Raw genomic sequence first — 18,324 nt, 5'->3', positions numbered from 1 at the left:
AGCTCAGCAGTCGGTATCACACAGGATAGGATTAGATACACTGCTCAGCAGTCAGTATCACACAGGAGAGGATTAGATACAGCTCAGCAGTCAGTATCACACAGGATTAGATACACGGCTCAGCAGTCAGTATCACGCAGGATTAGATACACGGCTCAGCAGTCAGTATCACACAGGATTAGATACACGGCTCAGAAGTCGGTATCACACAGGATTAGATACACGGCTCAGCAGTCGGTATCACACAGGATTAGATACACGGCTCAGAAGTCGGTATCACACAGGATTAGATACACAGCTCAGCAGTCGGTATCACACAGGATTAGATACACAGCTCAGCAGTCGGTATCACACAGGATTAGATACCTGTCTCCGCAGCCTGGTGTCGGATGTCCGCTGGGGGAGGGGCGGGCGCGGTCGGATGCAGTCGCGGTGATTAGATACTTTCCTCTCTCGCAGGATGAAGCCGCCGCTGATTGTTCTCTGGATCCTCGGACTGAGCGCGGCCGGAGCCCGGAGAAGAACCGGAGCCCGAGAGGACGGGGCCGTGATGGTGAGAGCGGGGGGGATACAGGGAGGACTACTGCCCCCATCATCACTAATAGTACTACCACCTCCATCATCATCACTAATAGTACTACCACCTCCATCATCATCACTAATAGTACTACCGCCTCCATCATCATCATCACTAATAGTACTACCACCTCCATCATCATCATCATCACTAATAGTACTACCACCTCCATCATCATCACTAATAATACTACCACCTCCATCATCATCATCACTAATAGTACTACCACCTCCATCATCATCACTAATAATACTACCACCTCCATCATCATCATCACTAATAGTACTACCACCTCCATCATCATCATCATCACTAATAGTACTACCACCTTCATCATCATCACTAATAGTGCTACCGCCTCCATCATCATCACTAATAATACTACCACCTCCATCATCATCACTAATAGTACTACCACCTCCATCATCATCACTAATAATACTACCACCTCCATCATCATCATCACTAATAGTACTACCACCTCCATCATCATCACTAATAATACTACCACCTCCATCATCATCATCACTAATAGTACTACCACCTCCATCATCATCATCATCACTAATAGTACTACCACCTTCATCATCATCACTAATAGTGCTACCGCCTCCATCATCATCACTAATAGTACTACCGCCTCCATCATCATCATCAACACTAATAGTACTACCACCTTCATCATCATCACTAATAGTACTACCGCCTCCATCATCATCACTAATAGTACTACCACCTCCATCATCATCATCAACACTAATAGTACTACCGCCTCCATCATCATCACTAATAGTACTACCACCTTCATCATCACTAATAGTACTACCGCCTCCATCATCATCATCAACACTAATAGTACTACCACCTCCATCATCATCATCACTAATAGTACTACCACCTCCATCATCATCATCATCACTAATAGTACTACCACCTTCATCATCATCACTAATAGTGCTACCGCCTCCATCATCATCACTAATAGTACTACCGCCTCCATCATCATCACTAATAGTACTACCACCTTCATCATCATCACTAATAGTACTACCGCCTCCATCATCATCATCAACACTAATAGTACTACCACCTCCATCATCATCATCACTAATAGTACTACCACCATCATCATCATCATCATCACTAATAGTACTACCACCTTCATCATCATCACTAATAGTGCTACCGCCTCCATCATCATCACTAATAGTACTACCGCCTCCATCATCATCACTAATAGTACTACCGCCTCCATCATCATCACTAATAGTACTACCACCTTCATCATCATCACTAATAGTACTACCACCTCCATCATCATCACTAATAGTACTACCGCCTCCATCATCATCATCAACACTAATAGTACTACCACCTCCATCATCATCATCACTAATAGTACTACCACCTCCATCATCATCATCATCACTAATAGTACTACCACCTTCATCATCATCACTAATAGTACTACCGCCTCCATCATCATCATCAACACTAATAGTACTACCACCTCCATCATCATCATCACTAATAGTACTACCACCTCCATCATCATCATCACTAATAGTACTACCACCTCCATCATCATCATCATCACTAATAGTACTACCACCTCCATCATCATCATCACTAATAGTACTACCACCTCCATCATCATCATCACTAATAGTACTACCACCTCCATCATCATCATCATCACTAATAGTACTACCACCTTCATCATCATCACTAATAGTACTACCACCTCCATCATCATCATCATCACTAATAGTACTACCACCTCCATCATCATCACTAATAGTACTACCACCTCCATCATCATCACTAATAGTACTACCGCCTCCATCATCATCACTAATAGTACTACCGCCTCCATCATCATCATCAACACTAATAGTACTACCACCTCCATCATCATCATCACTAATAGTACTACCACCTCCATCATCATCATCAACACTAATAGTACTACCACCTTCATCATCATCACTAATAGTACTACCACCTCCATCATCATCATCATCACTAATAGTACTACCACCTCCATCATCATCATCAACACTAATAGTACTACCACCTTCATCATCATCACTAATAGTGCTACCGCCTCCATCATCATCACTAATAGTACTACCACCTCCATCATCATCACTAATAGTACTACCGCCTCCATCATCATCACTAATAGTACTACCACCTCCATCATCATCACTAATAGTACTACCACCTTCATCATCATCACTAATAGTACTACCGCCTCCATCATCATCACTAATAGTACTACCGCCTCCATCATCATCACTAATAGTACTACCACCTCCATCATCATCACTAATAGTACTACCACCTCCATCATCATCACTAATAGTACTACCGCCTCCATCATCATCATCAACACTAATAGTACTACCACCTCCATCATCATCATCACTAATAATAGTACTACCACCTCCATCATCATCATCACTAATAATAGTACTACCATCTCCATCATCATCATCATCACTAATAGTACTACCACCTCCATCATCATCACTAATAGTACTACCGCCTCCATCATCACTAATAGTACTACTATCGCCAATCACTAATAGTACTACCGCCTCCATCATCACTAATAGTACTACTATCGCCAATCACTAATAGTACTACCACCTCCATCATCACTAATAGTACTACCACCTTCATCATCATCACTAATAGTATTACCACCTCCATCATCATCACTAATACTACCACCTCTATCATCATCATCACTATGAGTACTTCCACCTCCATCATCACTAATAGTACTACCACCTCCTTTCATCATCATCATCACTAATACTACTACCTCCATCATCATCATCATCACTGTCAGGAATCCCACCGCGCTGCCACCAATATGTCACGATTCACTGGGAGGATACCTTTATCACCCCACTAGTGATGAGCGAATATTCTCGTTACTTGAGATTTCTCGAGCACGCTCAGGTGTCCACCGAGTATTTTTTAGTGCTCGGAGATTTCGTTTTTCTTGCCGCAGCTGAATGATTTACATCTGATAGCCAGGCTGAGTACATGTGGGGGTTGCCTGGTTGCTAGGGAATCCCCACATGTACTCAGCCTGGCTACTAGATGTAAGTCATTCAGCTGCGGCAAGAAAAACGAAATCTCCGACTCCGAGCACTAAAAAATACTCGGTGGACCCCTGAGCATGTTCGAGAAATCTCAAGTAACGAGTATATTCACTCATCACTAATTATTATTATTATAGCGCCATTTATTGTGCTTTACATGTAATGGGGGTATACATAATAAAAACAAGTACAATAATCTTGAACAATACAAGTCACAGCTGGTACAGGAGGATAGAGGACCCTGCCCGCGAGGGCTCACAATCTACAAGGGATGGATGAGGATACAGGAGGAGAGGGGACCCTGCCCGCGAGGGCTCACAATCTACAAGGGATGGGTGAGGATACAGGAGGAGAGAGGACCCTGCCCGCGAGGGCTCACAATCTACAAGGGATGGGTGAGGATACAGGAGGAGAGAGGACCCTGCCCGCGAGGGCTCACAATCTACAAGGGATGGGTGAGGATACAGGAGGAGAGAGGACCCTGCCCGCGAAGGCTCACAATCTACAAGGGATGGGTGAGAATACAGGAGGAGAGAGGACCCTGCCCGCGAGGGCTCACAATCTACAAGGGATGGGTGAGGATACAGGAGGAGAGAGGACCCTGCCCACGAGGGCTCACAATCTACAAGGGATGGGTGAGGATACAGGAGGAGAGAGGACCCTGCCCGCGAGGGCTCACAATCTACAAGGGATGGGTGAGGATACAGTAGGAGAGAGGACCCTGCCCGCGAGGGCTCACAATCTACAAGGGATGGGTGAGGATACAGGAGGAGAGAGGACCCTGCCCGCGAGGGCTCACAATCTACAAGGGCTGGGTGAGGATACAGGAGGAGAGAGGACCCTGCCCGCGAGGGCTCACAATCTACAAGGGATGGGTGAGGATACAGGAGGAGAGAGGACCCTGCCCGCGAGGGCTCACAATCTACAAGGGATGGGTGAGGATACAGTAGGAGAGAGGACCCTGCCCGCGAAGGCTCACAATCTACAAGGGATGGGTGAGAATACAGGAGGAGAGAGGACCCTGCCCGCGAGGGCTCACAGTCTACAAGGGATGGGTGAGGATACAGGAGGAGAGAGGACCCTGCCCGCGAGGGCTCACAATCTACAAGGGATGGGTGAGGATACAGGAGGAGAGAGGACCCTGCCCGCGAGGGCTCACAATCTACAAGGGATGGGTGAGGATACAGTAGGAGAGAGGACCCTGCCCACGAAGGCTCACAATCTACAAGGGATGGGTGAGAATACAGGAGGAGAGAGGACCCTGACTGCGAGGGCTCACAATCTACAAGGGATGGGTGAGGATACAGGAGGAGAGAGGACCCTGCCCGCGAGGGCTCACAATCTACAAGAGATGGGTGAGGATACAGGAGGAGAGAGGACCCTGCCCGCGAGGGCTCACAATCTACAAGGGATGGGTGAGGATACAGGAGGAGAGAGGACCCTGACTGCGAGGGTTCACAATCTACAAGGGATGGGTGAGGATACAGGAGGAGAGAGGACCCTGACTGCGAGGGCTCACAATCTACAAGGGATGGGTGAGGATACAGGAGGAGAGAGGACCCTGCCCGCGAGGGCTCAAAATCTACAAGGGATGGGTGAGGATACAGGAGGAGAGAGGACTCTGCCCGCGAGGGCTCACAATCTACAAGGGATGGGTGAGGATACAGTAGGTGAGGGTATAGCTGGTCATGCAGTGGTTTGGTCGATCGGTGGTTACTGCAGGTTGGAGGCTTGTCGGAAGAGGTGGGTCTTCAGGTTCTTTTTGAAGGTTTCGATGGTAGGCGAGAGTCTGATGTGTTGTGGTAGAGGGTTCCAGAGTAGGGGTGATATACGAGAGAAATCTTGTATGCGATTGTGGGAAGAGGAGATAAGAGGGGAGTAGAGAAGGAGATCTTGTGAGGATCGGAGGTTGTGTGTAGGTAAGTACCGGGAGACGAGGTCACAGATGTATGGAGACAGGTTGTGGACAGCTTTATATGTCATGGTTAGGGTTTTGTACTGGAGTCTCTGGGTAATGGGGAGCCAGTGAAGGGATTGACAGAGGGGAGAGGCCGAGGAATAGCGGGGGGACAGGTGGATTAGTCGGGCAGCAGAGGTTAGAATAGATTGGAGGGGTGTGAGAGTGTTAGAGGGGAGGCCACAGAGCAGGAGGTTGCAGTAGTCAAGGCGAGAGATGATGAGGGCATGGACTAGGGTTTTTGCAGATTCTTGGTTGAGGAATGTACGGATTCGTGAAATATTTTTGAGTTGAAGTCAGCAGGAAGTGGAAAGGGCTTGGATATGTGGTTTGAAGGAGAGATCAGCGTCAAGGTTTACCCCGAGGCAGCGAGCTTGTGGGACTGGGGAGAGTGGGCAGCCGTTTACTGTAATGGATAGGTTCGATGGGGGGGTTGTGCGAGATGGGGGAAAGACAATGAATTCTGTTTTGTCCATGTTAAGTTTTAGAAATCTAGCGGAGAAGAAGGATGAAATAGGGGACAGACATTGAGGGATTCTGGTTAGTAGGGTGGTGATATCTGGTCCAGAGATGTAGATCTGTGTGTCATCAGCATAGAGGTGATACTGAAAGCCATGAGATTCTATGAGCTGTCCCAGGCCAAAGGTGTAAATGGAGAAGAGCAGGGACCCTAGGACTGAACCTTGTGGGACTCCGACAGATAGGGGGCGAGGTGAGGAGGTGGTGTGTGAGTGGGAGACGCTGAATGTCCGGTCTGTTAGGTATGACGAGATCCAGGATAAGGCCAAGTCTGTGATGCCAAGGGATGAGAGGGTCTGTAATAATAGGGAATGGTCCACTGTGTAAAAGGCAGAGGACGGGTCCAGGAGGAGGAGGATAGAGTAGGGTCGCTTGCTCTTGGCGGTTAATAGGTCATTGGTGACCTTAGTTAGAGCAATTCCCACCACTCACACTAATTTGTCATGAACCGGGGTGTTTGGTTGCCCCTGGTTCTTTCTGAATGGGATTTATCTATATCCCTCTTCCCAGTTCCGTCTGGAACTTGCAGCTCTCTGGAGCCCCCCTTACCCTCAGGTCATACAGGGTACTGCACCAAGGATAATTAGTCGCCAGAAAGGCTGCCTTACTTTGTACTGGCTAATGAGCACACTGCAGCGATGGTGATATAACTACTCCCACTCAGGCGTGAACAATAATTATCAACGCCGCCGTTGCTACAAAGCCTCCCAAACGCACAGAACAAATCTGCTGCCACCAGTTCCGATTTCCTATGTAGTAACGGGTTCAGAGCCAACCCAAATTAGTAGCGTAATTCACTTCAGAGGATGCGACAGTTCATTATAGAGCAAGGAGAGACAAGCTAGAGGTATAAAAAGATATTATAAAGGAGGCAAATATCATATGTACACTACAATTTCAAATAAAATGGGATTAACGCTGAAAAATCACTTACATTTCATTATGTCATCTTATCTCATGGCCGACTGTGTACTGTGGAGGAGGGGACACGTCTAGATGCATAGCACATCTGTATAGCAGGTAGACCCCAGACAAAGACACGTAAAGACTGCTGCTTCACTCAGTTATTTCCTAGCCTAAACCCAAAGGCCTCCCCCTGTGGTGACCTCACTTAGAGGATGGATACTCCCCTGTCTTAGCAGTTTGAAAAATCATCATCCCACATATCTTGGCGCAGGAACCTCGTAGAAAGACGACACCCATTTCGTTATGCTCAGTGTGCCATAGGGATTCCTTTAAGTATAGACATGGGGTGGCTGGGTGACCCAGTTCTGTAGTAATCCATTTCTCAATTGTGCTGGTTCTGGAACCTAGAAAACTCACTGGCTGATAGTTCTACCGAAGCACATGTCAGAAATGTATTTGTCCCACTTCTATCATTACTCGATGCTATGATATTTACATTTGCAAGGACAAAGAAACCTGGGGGTTTTTTGGCATGTGCTTCTACTCGTACTTTCTCTTTGAAGCCATATTACATCTTGAGGGAGGGGAGAAACGAGGGGTTTTAGGTTACACACACATGCAGAGTGCAAAGAGGGGGGTCGGAAAGGCCCACAGCATGTGTCTGAAAAGCCAATGCACTTTTAGGTAGACACTCAAACATGGCATATTCACATTAAAGTGACACCTCCACCTTTTGGATCGTGCAATGGAGGCAGAACCTCACAGTACTCCTCCACACGCACCTTAGCAGGTTTGCCCCGGTGGGACAACCCATCTGCATTGCCATGCTCCCTGCCCGTTTTGTGTTTGACTGTAAAGTCGTACTGCTGCAGGGCAAGGCTCCAGCGTAGCAACCTTCTGTTGGTTCCACACATGGCTTGTAGCCAGCGCAGAGGGTGATGGTCCATCACCACAGTGAAGGTGCGACCGTATAGGTAGGGCTGCAAATGTTGCAGTGCCCAGATTATGGCCAGGCCCTCTTTCTTGATGGTGGAATAGGCCACTTTACTCGGCAGAAGCTTTCGGCTCAGGTACAACACGGGGTGCTCTTGGTTCCCCGAGTCGACTTGGCTGAGCACAGCACTGAGGCCAAACTTGCTGGCGTTGTCTGCACTAGGAACGGTCGACTGCTGTCGACTGCTTGTAACACGAGAGAGTGGCACAGGGCTGTTTTCAACGCCTGGAAGGCCCCCTCACCACCGTCGGTCCAGTCGACTATTTGGAGTAGCTTCTTCCTGGTAAGGTCTGTCAAGGGTTTTGCCAGGCTACAATAGTTCTGTATGAAGCGTCTATAGTACCCTTCATTGCCTAGGAAGGACTTCACCTGCTTCTTGGTCCCGGGGTGGGCCAGGACGCGATTGCGTCCTTTCCCAGGCTTACCTTATGGAGTTCCCGCCTACCTGGTGCCCCAGGTAGTGGAACGCTCTCATACCCATCTGGCTCTTCCCTGGCTTGAAGGTCAGACCGGCTTGGTGAATTCGCCTGAGCACCTCCTGAAGATGCTGCAGGTCCCAGGAGGAACTGAAGATGGCAATGTCATCCAAGTACGCCACTGCGTACTTCTCCAGTCCCTGAAGTCGGAGGTTGACCATCCGCTGGAAAGTGGCAGGGGCATTCTTCATGCCAAAGGGCATGACCGTGGACACGTACAGTCCGAAGGGTGTGATAAAGGCGGACTTCTCCTGCGCCTCGGGGCTCAGGGGAATCTGCCAGTATCCTCGATTCAGATCCATTATGGTCAGATATTTTGCACCAGCTAAAAGCTCAAGCAGCTCCTGGATGCGCGACATTGGGTGCATGTCAGAGGCTGTAATGGCGTTGAGCCCCCAGTAGTCCATGCAGAACCAGGTGGTCCGTTCCTTCTTTGGCACGAGAACTACAGGTGAGGCCCACGCTCTCTTTGACCGTTGAATCACCCCCAGCTGTAACATCTCATCGATCTCCTGGCGCATAACCTGCTGCACCTTGTCGGAGATCTGATAGGATGTTCTCTGTAGTGGGGCATGATTCCCTGTGTCCACCTTGCAGACCGCTAACTCAGTCCTTCCAAGTCGGTTGGAGAACACGGCCCGGAAGGGTTCCAGCGTGGTCCGCAACTGCTGGGGTTCGGTTAACTGGGCGCTTACCTCCACGTCCTCAATGGACCCACCAGCCTTGGCTTGGGCCAGCATGTCCAGGAGTTGGTTTTCCTCCTCGTCTTCGGGCAGGCTGCAGACCAGTAGGACATAGGCTTCACGTTTGTGATGAGCCTTCATCATATTGACGTGAAAGGCCTTTCGCCTACCCCGGACGTGGTCAAGCGTGATCACGTAGATGACTAGGGTGAGCTGTTGGTGGACGAATTACGGGCCTTGCCAGGCTGTCTGAAGCTCATCATTTAGTACGGGGACCAGCACCCACACCTTTTGACCCACCTGGTAGGTCTGCTTCCGGGCGTTCTGGTCGTACCAGTGCTTCTGATCAGCCCGAGCCTGCGTCATGTAACAACTGCGTCAAGGTCTGCATTTTGTCGCGGAAGCGCATGACATATTCCACTATGGACACTTCAGAAGAGTTTGGCTCCTCTTCCCAGGATTCCCTTACCAACCCAAGGGGTCCTCGGACTTTCCTGCCGTACAGAAGCTTGAAGAGGGAGAACCCCATCGAGGCCTGTGGAACCTCTCGGTAAGCGATTAGCACATGTGGGAGGTACCGCTCCCATCACGTCCTCGGGTCTCAACCAGCATGCGTAGCATCTGTTTGAGGGTACCGTTAAAGTGCTCACACAAGCCATTGGTCTGGGGATGATATGCACTCGATACCAGACACTTCACCTGCATTTTCTTAAAGAGTGCCTCCATTAGGCGAGACATGAATTGGGTCCCTTGATCGGTAAGCATCTCCCTGAGAACTCCTACGCGTAAAAATATGTCCAACAGTGCATCCGCCACCTTATCCGCCCTGGTTGAGGAAAGAGCCTCTGGGTACTGGGTAGCGTTGTCTACCACAGTGAGGACGTATTGCTTTCCAGAGCAGCTAGGGACGGCCAGCGAGCCCACAATGTCCACCACGATCCTCTGAAAAGGCTCCTCTATCACTGGCAAAGGGATCAGGGGAGCCTTAAGAGCAGGCCCCGCCTTCCCCACTCTTTGGCAGGTGATACAGGAGCGGTAGTGGTTTGTCACATCTGTTCCCATCTTGGGCCAATAGAAGTGTTGAGACAGCCGGGCCTTAGTTTTGCTGATACCCAAGTGTCCAGCGAGTGGGATCTCATGGGCAATCCGCAACAACTCACCCCGGAATTGCTGTGGGACGACGAGCTGTCTTTCCCTCAACCACTCCATTTGGAATTTTCCGGGTACTGTCTCCCGGTACAACCTCCCTCGTTTCCAGAACACCATCTCCATATCAATCACAGGTGGGCGTCTGGGCGTGGTGTCCCAAATTCTCCAGGGTCGCATATGAGTGTAGAGCAGCCTGGAACTCCTGGCTAGGGCCAGCCAGAAGCGACGTCAGGGTCCCTTCCCCACGGGAAGCCTGTGGGACCTGCTCTGGGTCCACCTCTAGTTCAGTCACCATGATGACTGAGGAGGGTCAAGAAGGCAGAACATTATCTGCGTTCCGGGCACTCTGACTGCGGGTGACAGCAGCTACGTAGGCTGTGTCCTCAGGGATTTCCACAGACCCATCAGCCAGCGCTGCTATGGGTACTAATTGCCCATCCACCCCCAACATCTCAGGAGCAGTGCTACTTATGGGGCAGTTACCTTCTTCTGTGGCACTGGTCAATTGCATGGCATCACCTTCCTCACGGTTCCCATGCATCTCCTCATTTCCCTTAGCACCATCACTTGCTCCGGTTAGTGGTTCCTCAGCCATCCTACCCCACAGAGTGACATGGCTGAGCACTCCTGCACCTGTAGACACATCATCCTTAGGAAATAAATAGTTAGCAGGCAAAACATGCATATTTTCATCATCAGCATCATCAGTATTACCCTTGGCATTTTCAGAAAAATGATTATCAGGTACAGCATTGTCAGGTAACATATGCAATTTCCCATCGCTATCATCAGCATCCGTTTGGGGAGGGGAGTCAGGGACATAATATGCAACCATCCTCCCCAAATCAGTCCTCAATAAAACATCAGTGGGCAAGTTATCGGACAGCCCCACTTCCATCACACTGCCCCCGGCACCTCAATCTATATGCACCTGGGCCATTGGCAGGGGACAGCAGATGCCCCCAATCCCGGTGACAGTCAGGGTTTTCCACAGAATGATCTTTTCAGGGGCCGCAAGTTCGGGTCGGATGAGGGTTCGTTCAGCCCTGGTGTCCTTGAGGCCTTTAGCGACATGGCCCCCCACGGTGACGTGCTGCACGTTGTCATACACCCAACCGCCCCACCCAGCGAAAGAACTGCTGCATTAGGCCTTGGGGTCTTGGCTGGGGGGGTTCTTTTTCTTCTCCAGACAGTTGGCGCTGATATGACCAGTCCGTTTGCAGGAAAAACACTGGTGAAGGTCGTGGTAGGTGTGGTGCTGTTGGCAGCGGGGACAGGGCCTTTGGTGTGTTGGCTGCAGGCTTACCCTCTCTCCAGCTTGTGGTGACTGGCTTCTGGACTTCCGATTTACAGTTGGCCTCATAGGCATCGGCAATCTGCGCTGCTTTAGTCACGTCTTTGGGTTCTCTGTCCATCACGAACTGTCGCACCTCAGCTGGGCAAAGAAAAGAACTGGTCTTTTATCATCAAGTGTCCGCATCTATAAAATGTGGTCGCTGACAGTCCTTGAGTTCATTGGTCAAAGTGGGTCCCAAGTCCATGCGCCACATCGCCGTAGCTGTTGTGTGTGCCACTTTAGAGGTTTGGAGTTTTGTAAGGTAAACCTCCGCTGTAAGCTAGTACTTTGTTATCAGGGCTTGCTTGATGGCCTCAGTCTACATCTTGATCTGGCAGGAGAGAAGCAAACGCCTCAAGAGCTTTGCCTTTTAGCCCTGGGGTCAGATATCGGGCCCATTGGTTCCCAGGCCGCCGGTACGGACCTCAGGCTTTCTCAAATGCCCGCAGAAAAGTGTCCAAGTCCCCGTCTTTTCCATCACAGGAAAGTGCTCTGGCTGGGGTTCTTTTAAGGTCTAAAAATGTCTGAAAATGATGGAAACACTGCTCAAATGACATGGGATCATCATGGGGATCGCCCCTGGAAGCATTTCTGACTCCAAGGTCACAGCTGTAAGCAATGTTGTCAGAGTTTCACGCCATTTTTACAGGTCCACCAAAAAACATACAAAAACGAAAACAAAATGGATTTTGCTGGGAAATCTGTTAAGGTACATCCTTTCCAGGGTAATGACTTGTATATAAGGCAACATAATTAACCCCAGACCGAAATGTTCCTCCACCACTTTTGCTATATTCACATGCAGCGTTTTTGATGCGTTTTTCAACTTTAACATTGCTTTCAACCAATACAAATGCATTCACTGGGAAATGTCATTGTAACATGTAACCCCCCTAGCTGGCCAGGTGGTGTGTGACACAAAAGCAGACCCATCTTGTTTCATTTATGAAGGAGGGACTCTTAAAGTCACAAAGCCTATTTTTAGAGGGGCATCAGGCGGCATTAATATTCTTAAAGGGCCATTACTAAACAGTGGGTCTCCTATGCTGTTATGGCCTATGCAGTGAGTGGATGGGCTGCCAACAATTACAATGCACCCCAATACCCCTTTCATGAGAGGTACAGGAGGGCTTCCTGAAAAAATGTTGCATTGAATGCAAGGCCTGCCCTGCCATCAAGTCATATGCACCCCAATAAGCCTTTGAACCCAGGTACTGGATAGACATAGGAAAAGCCACTTCACGTTCTTCAGTTAGTCTCGCCATACTGTTTCCTTATGCATTGAATGCAACTTCCGCCTTGACCCAAGTTTGCACGCACCCCAATCCCATTTGGAAGAAACATGAAGGAGGGCCTCATAAAAAAATCTGTCCCATTACAAAGGAGTGTGTCTCCTAGACTCGTAATGCCCATACACTAAATGTATGGGCTGACAAACATTTCGCCATGGGGGTTACATTTTTAAAAAATTATTTATTGGGATCATAGACGCCCTTGGCCAAAAATTGAATGGATGTAGCAGCACAGAACACGCTCCCCATGGTGTTCTAGTGGCAGAGAATGACTATATGTGGAGGAAGTCATTATTAGAAACTAGACCCAATGATAAGGAGCGTGTCTCCTAGACTTGTAATGCCCATACACTAAGTGTATCAGCTGACAAACATTTCCCTATTGGGGATACATTTGTAAAAAAATGTTTAATTGGGATCACAGACAAAAAAATGACTGTCTGTAGCAGCACGGAACACGTGAACCCTGGTGATCTAGTGGTGGAAAATGATGAGAGGTGGAGGAAGGCTTCATTAAAAACTAGGCCCAATGATAAGGAGCAGGTCTCCTAAACTTGTAATGCCCATACACTAAGTGTATGGGCTGACAAACATTTCACCATGGTGGGTATCTTTTAAAAAAATCTTTTATGGACATCATAGACAAGCTTGGCAAAAATTGTACTGCCTGTAGCATCACAGAACACGTTAAGCGTGGTGATCTAGTGGTGGAGAATGAGGAGACATTGCTGAAGGCTTCATTAAAAACTAGGCCCAATGTAAAGGAGAGTGTCTCCTTGACTTGTAATGCCCATCCACACAGTGCATGGACTGACAAACATTTCCCCAAGGGGGATACATTTTTAAAAAATATACTATGGGCATCATAGACAGCCTTGCCAAAAAAATGGAAAGGCTGTAGCGACACAGAAGACGTTAAGCCTGGTGATCTAGTGGTGGAGAATGAGGAGACAAAGATAAATCATAATGAAATCAAACAGATAAAAAATGTGAATCCACCGATGAAAGTAAATAACAAAAGGGAGGGGCGAACACAGGTTCATAAATTTGAAACCAGAATGTGTCCAACGAGATATGTTTGTCCATAGCAACAGCTCAGAGACAGGGCTATAAATAAAAATATAATATAAAAGTCTTTGAATCATTTTCTATTGTAGAGGTATACACTACCTCATTAGAGGACTGTCCAGAGATAGGGAAAATGGAAAATATAAGAATAAATGGGTATAATAGACGTAAATCTCTTTTTTATGACATTTCCCCCTGTGGGGGTAACATTTGTTTTGGTTTCCAATTAGGAACGGACATCATAAAAACACCCTTGCACAAAAAAATTGTGACTTTGGCATCACGAAATCCGTTCACCCTGGTGCTCTACTGGTTGTGGATGATGAGGATAACAACAAACAGACCAAATCTGGAAGCGTATACCCATTGGTGGTTGTGAAGAGGTGCATGAGAATACACCTCACCAAAAGAGAGAATGTATTTGAGGTTATGTTTCGCTGTTTTCACTTGGTGGTGTACAGAAGTCTTTCCCAATACAGCCCTTGTTCATTTCTATAAGAGTCAGCCTGTCAGCATTTTCAGTTGACAGACGGATGCGCTTATCTTTTATAATTCCACCAGTGGCACTAAAAACCCGCTCTGACAGAATGCTAGCAGCAGGGCAGGCCAGGACCTCCAAGACTTAGAGAGCCAGTTCATGCCACATGTCCAGCTCGGATACCCAATAATTAAAAAGGCACAGAGGAATTATTATTATTTAGCGCCATTTATTCCATGGCGCTTTACATGTAAGGAGGGGTATACATAATAAAAACAAGTATAATAATCTTGAACAATACAAGTCACAACTGGTACAGGAGGAGAGAGGACTGCCCATGAGGGCTCACAATCCCAGAGGACCTTTGTACGATCTGCAAGGTACTCCCTCAGCATCTTCCCAAACATTGCACTTCTTGTAACAGCACTCCTTGCCTCTGTCCCGGCACGATGGGAGGGTCTGAGAAATCTGTCCCGGAACTTTGCCATTGTTCCTGCCTGAGCTGGATTGTACCTCTGTCTCTCTCGCTTGGACTCCTTGGTTTCCTTGGTTGTACAACAAACTCTGACGTCTGCTGCCAGCGTTCTCACATGGGAATTTTCTAAGTAATTCTGCTACAAGGGCCCCGTACTGCAACATTTTAGTACACCTCTCTGCCTCTGGCAGAAGAGATTGAAAGTTCTCCTTGTAGCGTGGGTCTAGAGTCACCAACCAGTAATGAGTGTCACCAAATATTTTTATAATGCGAGGGTCACTTGAAACGCAGCGCAACATAAAGTCAGCCATGCGCGCCAGACTGCTAGCAGGAAAGATTTCCGTGTCCTCACCAACAGGACGACTGTCCATGCTGTCCTCCTCCTCCCTGTCCTCAGGCCATTCCCGCTGAAAAGACGGTATGACAGCCGTGCTTGTAGTACCATCTATAGCGCATGAAAGTAGCTCCTGTTCTTCCTCATCCTCATTGCCTACCAATCCACGTTGGGAAGACATGAGGCTGGGCTGAGTGTAATCCCCTGTATGTTTCCTTGCTCCATGTCCTCGTGCTCTGCCTGCAATGTATCCTCTTTAATTGTGAGCAGAGAGGTTTTCAGAATGCTGAGCAGCGGGATGGTGATTCTAATTATGGCGTCACCACCGCTCACCATCTTGGTGCAGTCCTCAAAGTTTTGTAGGATGGTACATATGTCTGACATCCATGTCCACTCCTGAGGTCTTATATGTGGAGTCTGAACTGAATATCAACGGCCTTGTTGATGTTGGTAGTCAACAACTGCCCTCTTCTGCTCACAAGTCCTTTCCAACATATGCAGCGTAGAGTTCCAGCGCATGGGGACATCACACACCAGTTGGTGAGCCGGAAGTTGCAAACACTGCTGACGCACGGCAAGGGCAGCTGAAGCAGACTTTCTAAAATGGGCAGACAGACAGCGTACTTTCACTAGCAGATCCGGCAGCTCCGGGCATCTTTTCAGAAAACGTTGAACCACATGGGCCAAGCAAGGTACGTGTGTGAGCTCACGTTGCCTCAGAGCTGCCACCAGGTTCCGGCCATTGTCACACACGACCATGCCTGTAAGTTCAGCGGTGTCAACCAAATATCTGACTGCTCTTTCAGCGCTGTCCACAACTCTTCTGCATTGTGCGTTTGTCACCTATGCAGATAAGCTTCAGCACAGCCTGTTGCCGCTTGGCTGAGGCAGTGCTGCAGTGCTTCCAGCTTCTGATTGATGTGTTGATTTCAGAGATGGAGGCTGAAGAGGAGGTGCAGGAGCTGTGGGGGCAGCCCTGATTGACGTAGGGCCTGTAATCCTTGGCATGGGGAGGATTTGTTCCATCCCAAGGACTGACTGGGTCCCAGCTTCCACTACATTAACCCAATGTGCCGTCAGTGAGATGTACCGTTCCTGGCCACAAGCACTTGTCCATGTGTCCATGGTTAGGTGGACTTTCCCAGTAACAGCATTGTTGAGGGCACGGGTAATGTTGTGAGACACATGTCAGTGTAATGCCAGTATGGCACACCGGGAGAAATAGTGGCGACTGGGGACCGAGTACCTTGAGATAACCGCCATCAGGTTGCGGAAAGCTTCCATCTCAATGAGCCTAAAAGGCAACATTTTGAGCGCAAGCAGAAGAGAAATGTTAGAATTTAGGACTGTGGCCTGTGGGGCGTTGGTTGGGTATTTCCGCTTGCATTCCAATGACTGAGGTATAGACAACTGAAGGCTGTGCTGGGACAAGGATGTGGATGGGCTTGATGGTGCTGCTTGACTGTGGGCAACAACAGGTGCAGGGCTAGAGACACGGTGGACTGGGGATTGGCTTCTACGCAAAACAGTGGAAGAAGCAGTGGTGTCCCCTGCAGACAGTGTTCCTGGAGCCTGGGGGTCAGGCCACAAAGTTGGGTGCTTTGCTGCCATGTGCCTGATCATGCTGGTGGTGGTCAGGCTGGTAGTTTTGCTACCCCTGCTACTGCGGGCATGACAGGTGCTACAAATGGCCTGTTTTGGGCTATCGGCAGAGTCTTTAAAAAAAAAAACAGACTCGGGAAGAGCTAACAGTTGGAATGGCAACTTCCCTCATGTTGGTGTGACGGGGAACAGATGCACGCTTTCTGTCTGTGGCCACCACACTGTTTCTTCCTGCCTGGTGGGGTGATATGCCTCCTTCACCATGTGTGCTGCTGTCCTCGCTCTGCATGTCCTCCTGCCAGGATGGGTCAGTCACTATGTTATCCACCACCTCGTCTTCCACATCCGCACCCTGCTCCTCCTCCTGATTTTCTGGCAATTGTGTCTCATCATCATCCACCTCTTGTGACACTTTCCCACCATTGCCTTCGTGTGACTTTGGCTGGTCAAAGCTTTGGGCAGCTCTACGTGTGATATCATCTGGCCCTACTTCAAGTTGACCAGCCGAGAGTAAGGAATCTTGAAAGGGAAAACTGAACAGCTCTTCAGTGTCCAAGTGTGGCATCAGTTGTTTCAGGGCAATCGGCATGGTGGGAGGAAGGAGAATCAGGGTGAGGAATATCCGGTCCACTCTCACGGCTACTCAGACTTGACCATGTGGAAGACATGGTGGTGGTGACTAAGTGACTGGAAGCATTATCCCCTATCCAACCAACAACCGTTTCACACTGCTCTAGCTTCAATAGTGGTGTGCTGCGATCCCCTAGAAACTGGGACAGGAAGGTCAAGCAAGATGCGGGTCTTTGTTGTGGCCCACTTTCAGCTTGGCCACGGCCGCGTCCTCTGCATGCACCATGAGCAAAACTAAGGGTCTCCCCCTGGATTATCTCATGGGGTGGGTGGAGCTATGGAATGCACTCCTCTCTCGAGTATATAAAAAACCATCATCCCACATATCTCGGCGTAGGAACCTCGTAGAAAGACGACACCCGTGTTGTTATGCTCAGCGTGACATAGGGATTCGATTATGTATAGACATGGGGTAGCTGAATGACCAAATTATGTAGTAATCCGTTTCTCAATTGTGCTGGTTCTGGAACCTAGAAAACTCACTGGCTGATAGTTCTACCGAAGCACATGTCAAAAATGTATTTGTCCCACTTCCATCATTAATCGATGCTATCATATTTACATTTGCAAAGACAAATGAACCTTGGTTTCTTTTTTTCCCCATGTGCTTCTACTTGTACTTTCACTTTGAAGCCATAAAACTCCTCAGTGAAGGTTGCTGGCACGCTGGTCTCACATTACAGTTGTATAGCGGGGGGAGGGAGGGGGAAAAGTGAAATCGCACACAGC

At 48.6% G+C, this 18,324-nt stretch overlaps 1 protein-coding gene across 1 annotated transcript in view; it reads left to right on the top strand.

Moving 5' to 3' along the window:
- The first annotated feature begins 423 nt into the window (after nucleotides 1-423).
- MMP25 (matrix metallopeptidase 25) overlaps nucleotides 424-18,324 on the top strand; it is a 29,966-nt gene continuing 12,065 nt past the window's right edge. Inside the window, exon 1 of the mRNA XM_069735193.1 lies at nucleotides 424-553. Coding sequence (XP_069591294.1) covers nucleotides 461-553 — 93 coding nt within the window. The 5' untranslated portion in view covers nucleotides 424-460. The remainder of the gene's footprint in view (nucleotides 554-18,324) is intronic.

This window comes from Ranitomeya imitator, chromosome 7, assembly GCF_032444005.1.
Source record: "Ranitomeya imitator isolate aRanImi1 chromosome 7, aRanImi1.pri, whole genome shotgun sequence".
Taxonomy (NCBI): domain Eukaryota; kingdom Metazoa; phylum Chordata; class Amphibia; order Anura; family Dendrobatidae; genus Ranitomeya; species Ranitomeya imitator.
This window is presented reverse-complemented; position numbering and strand designations above follow the sequence as displayed.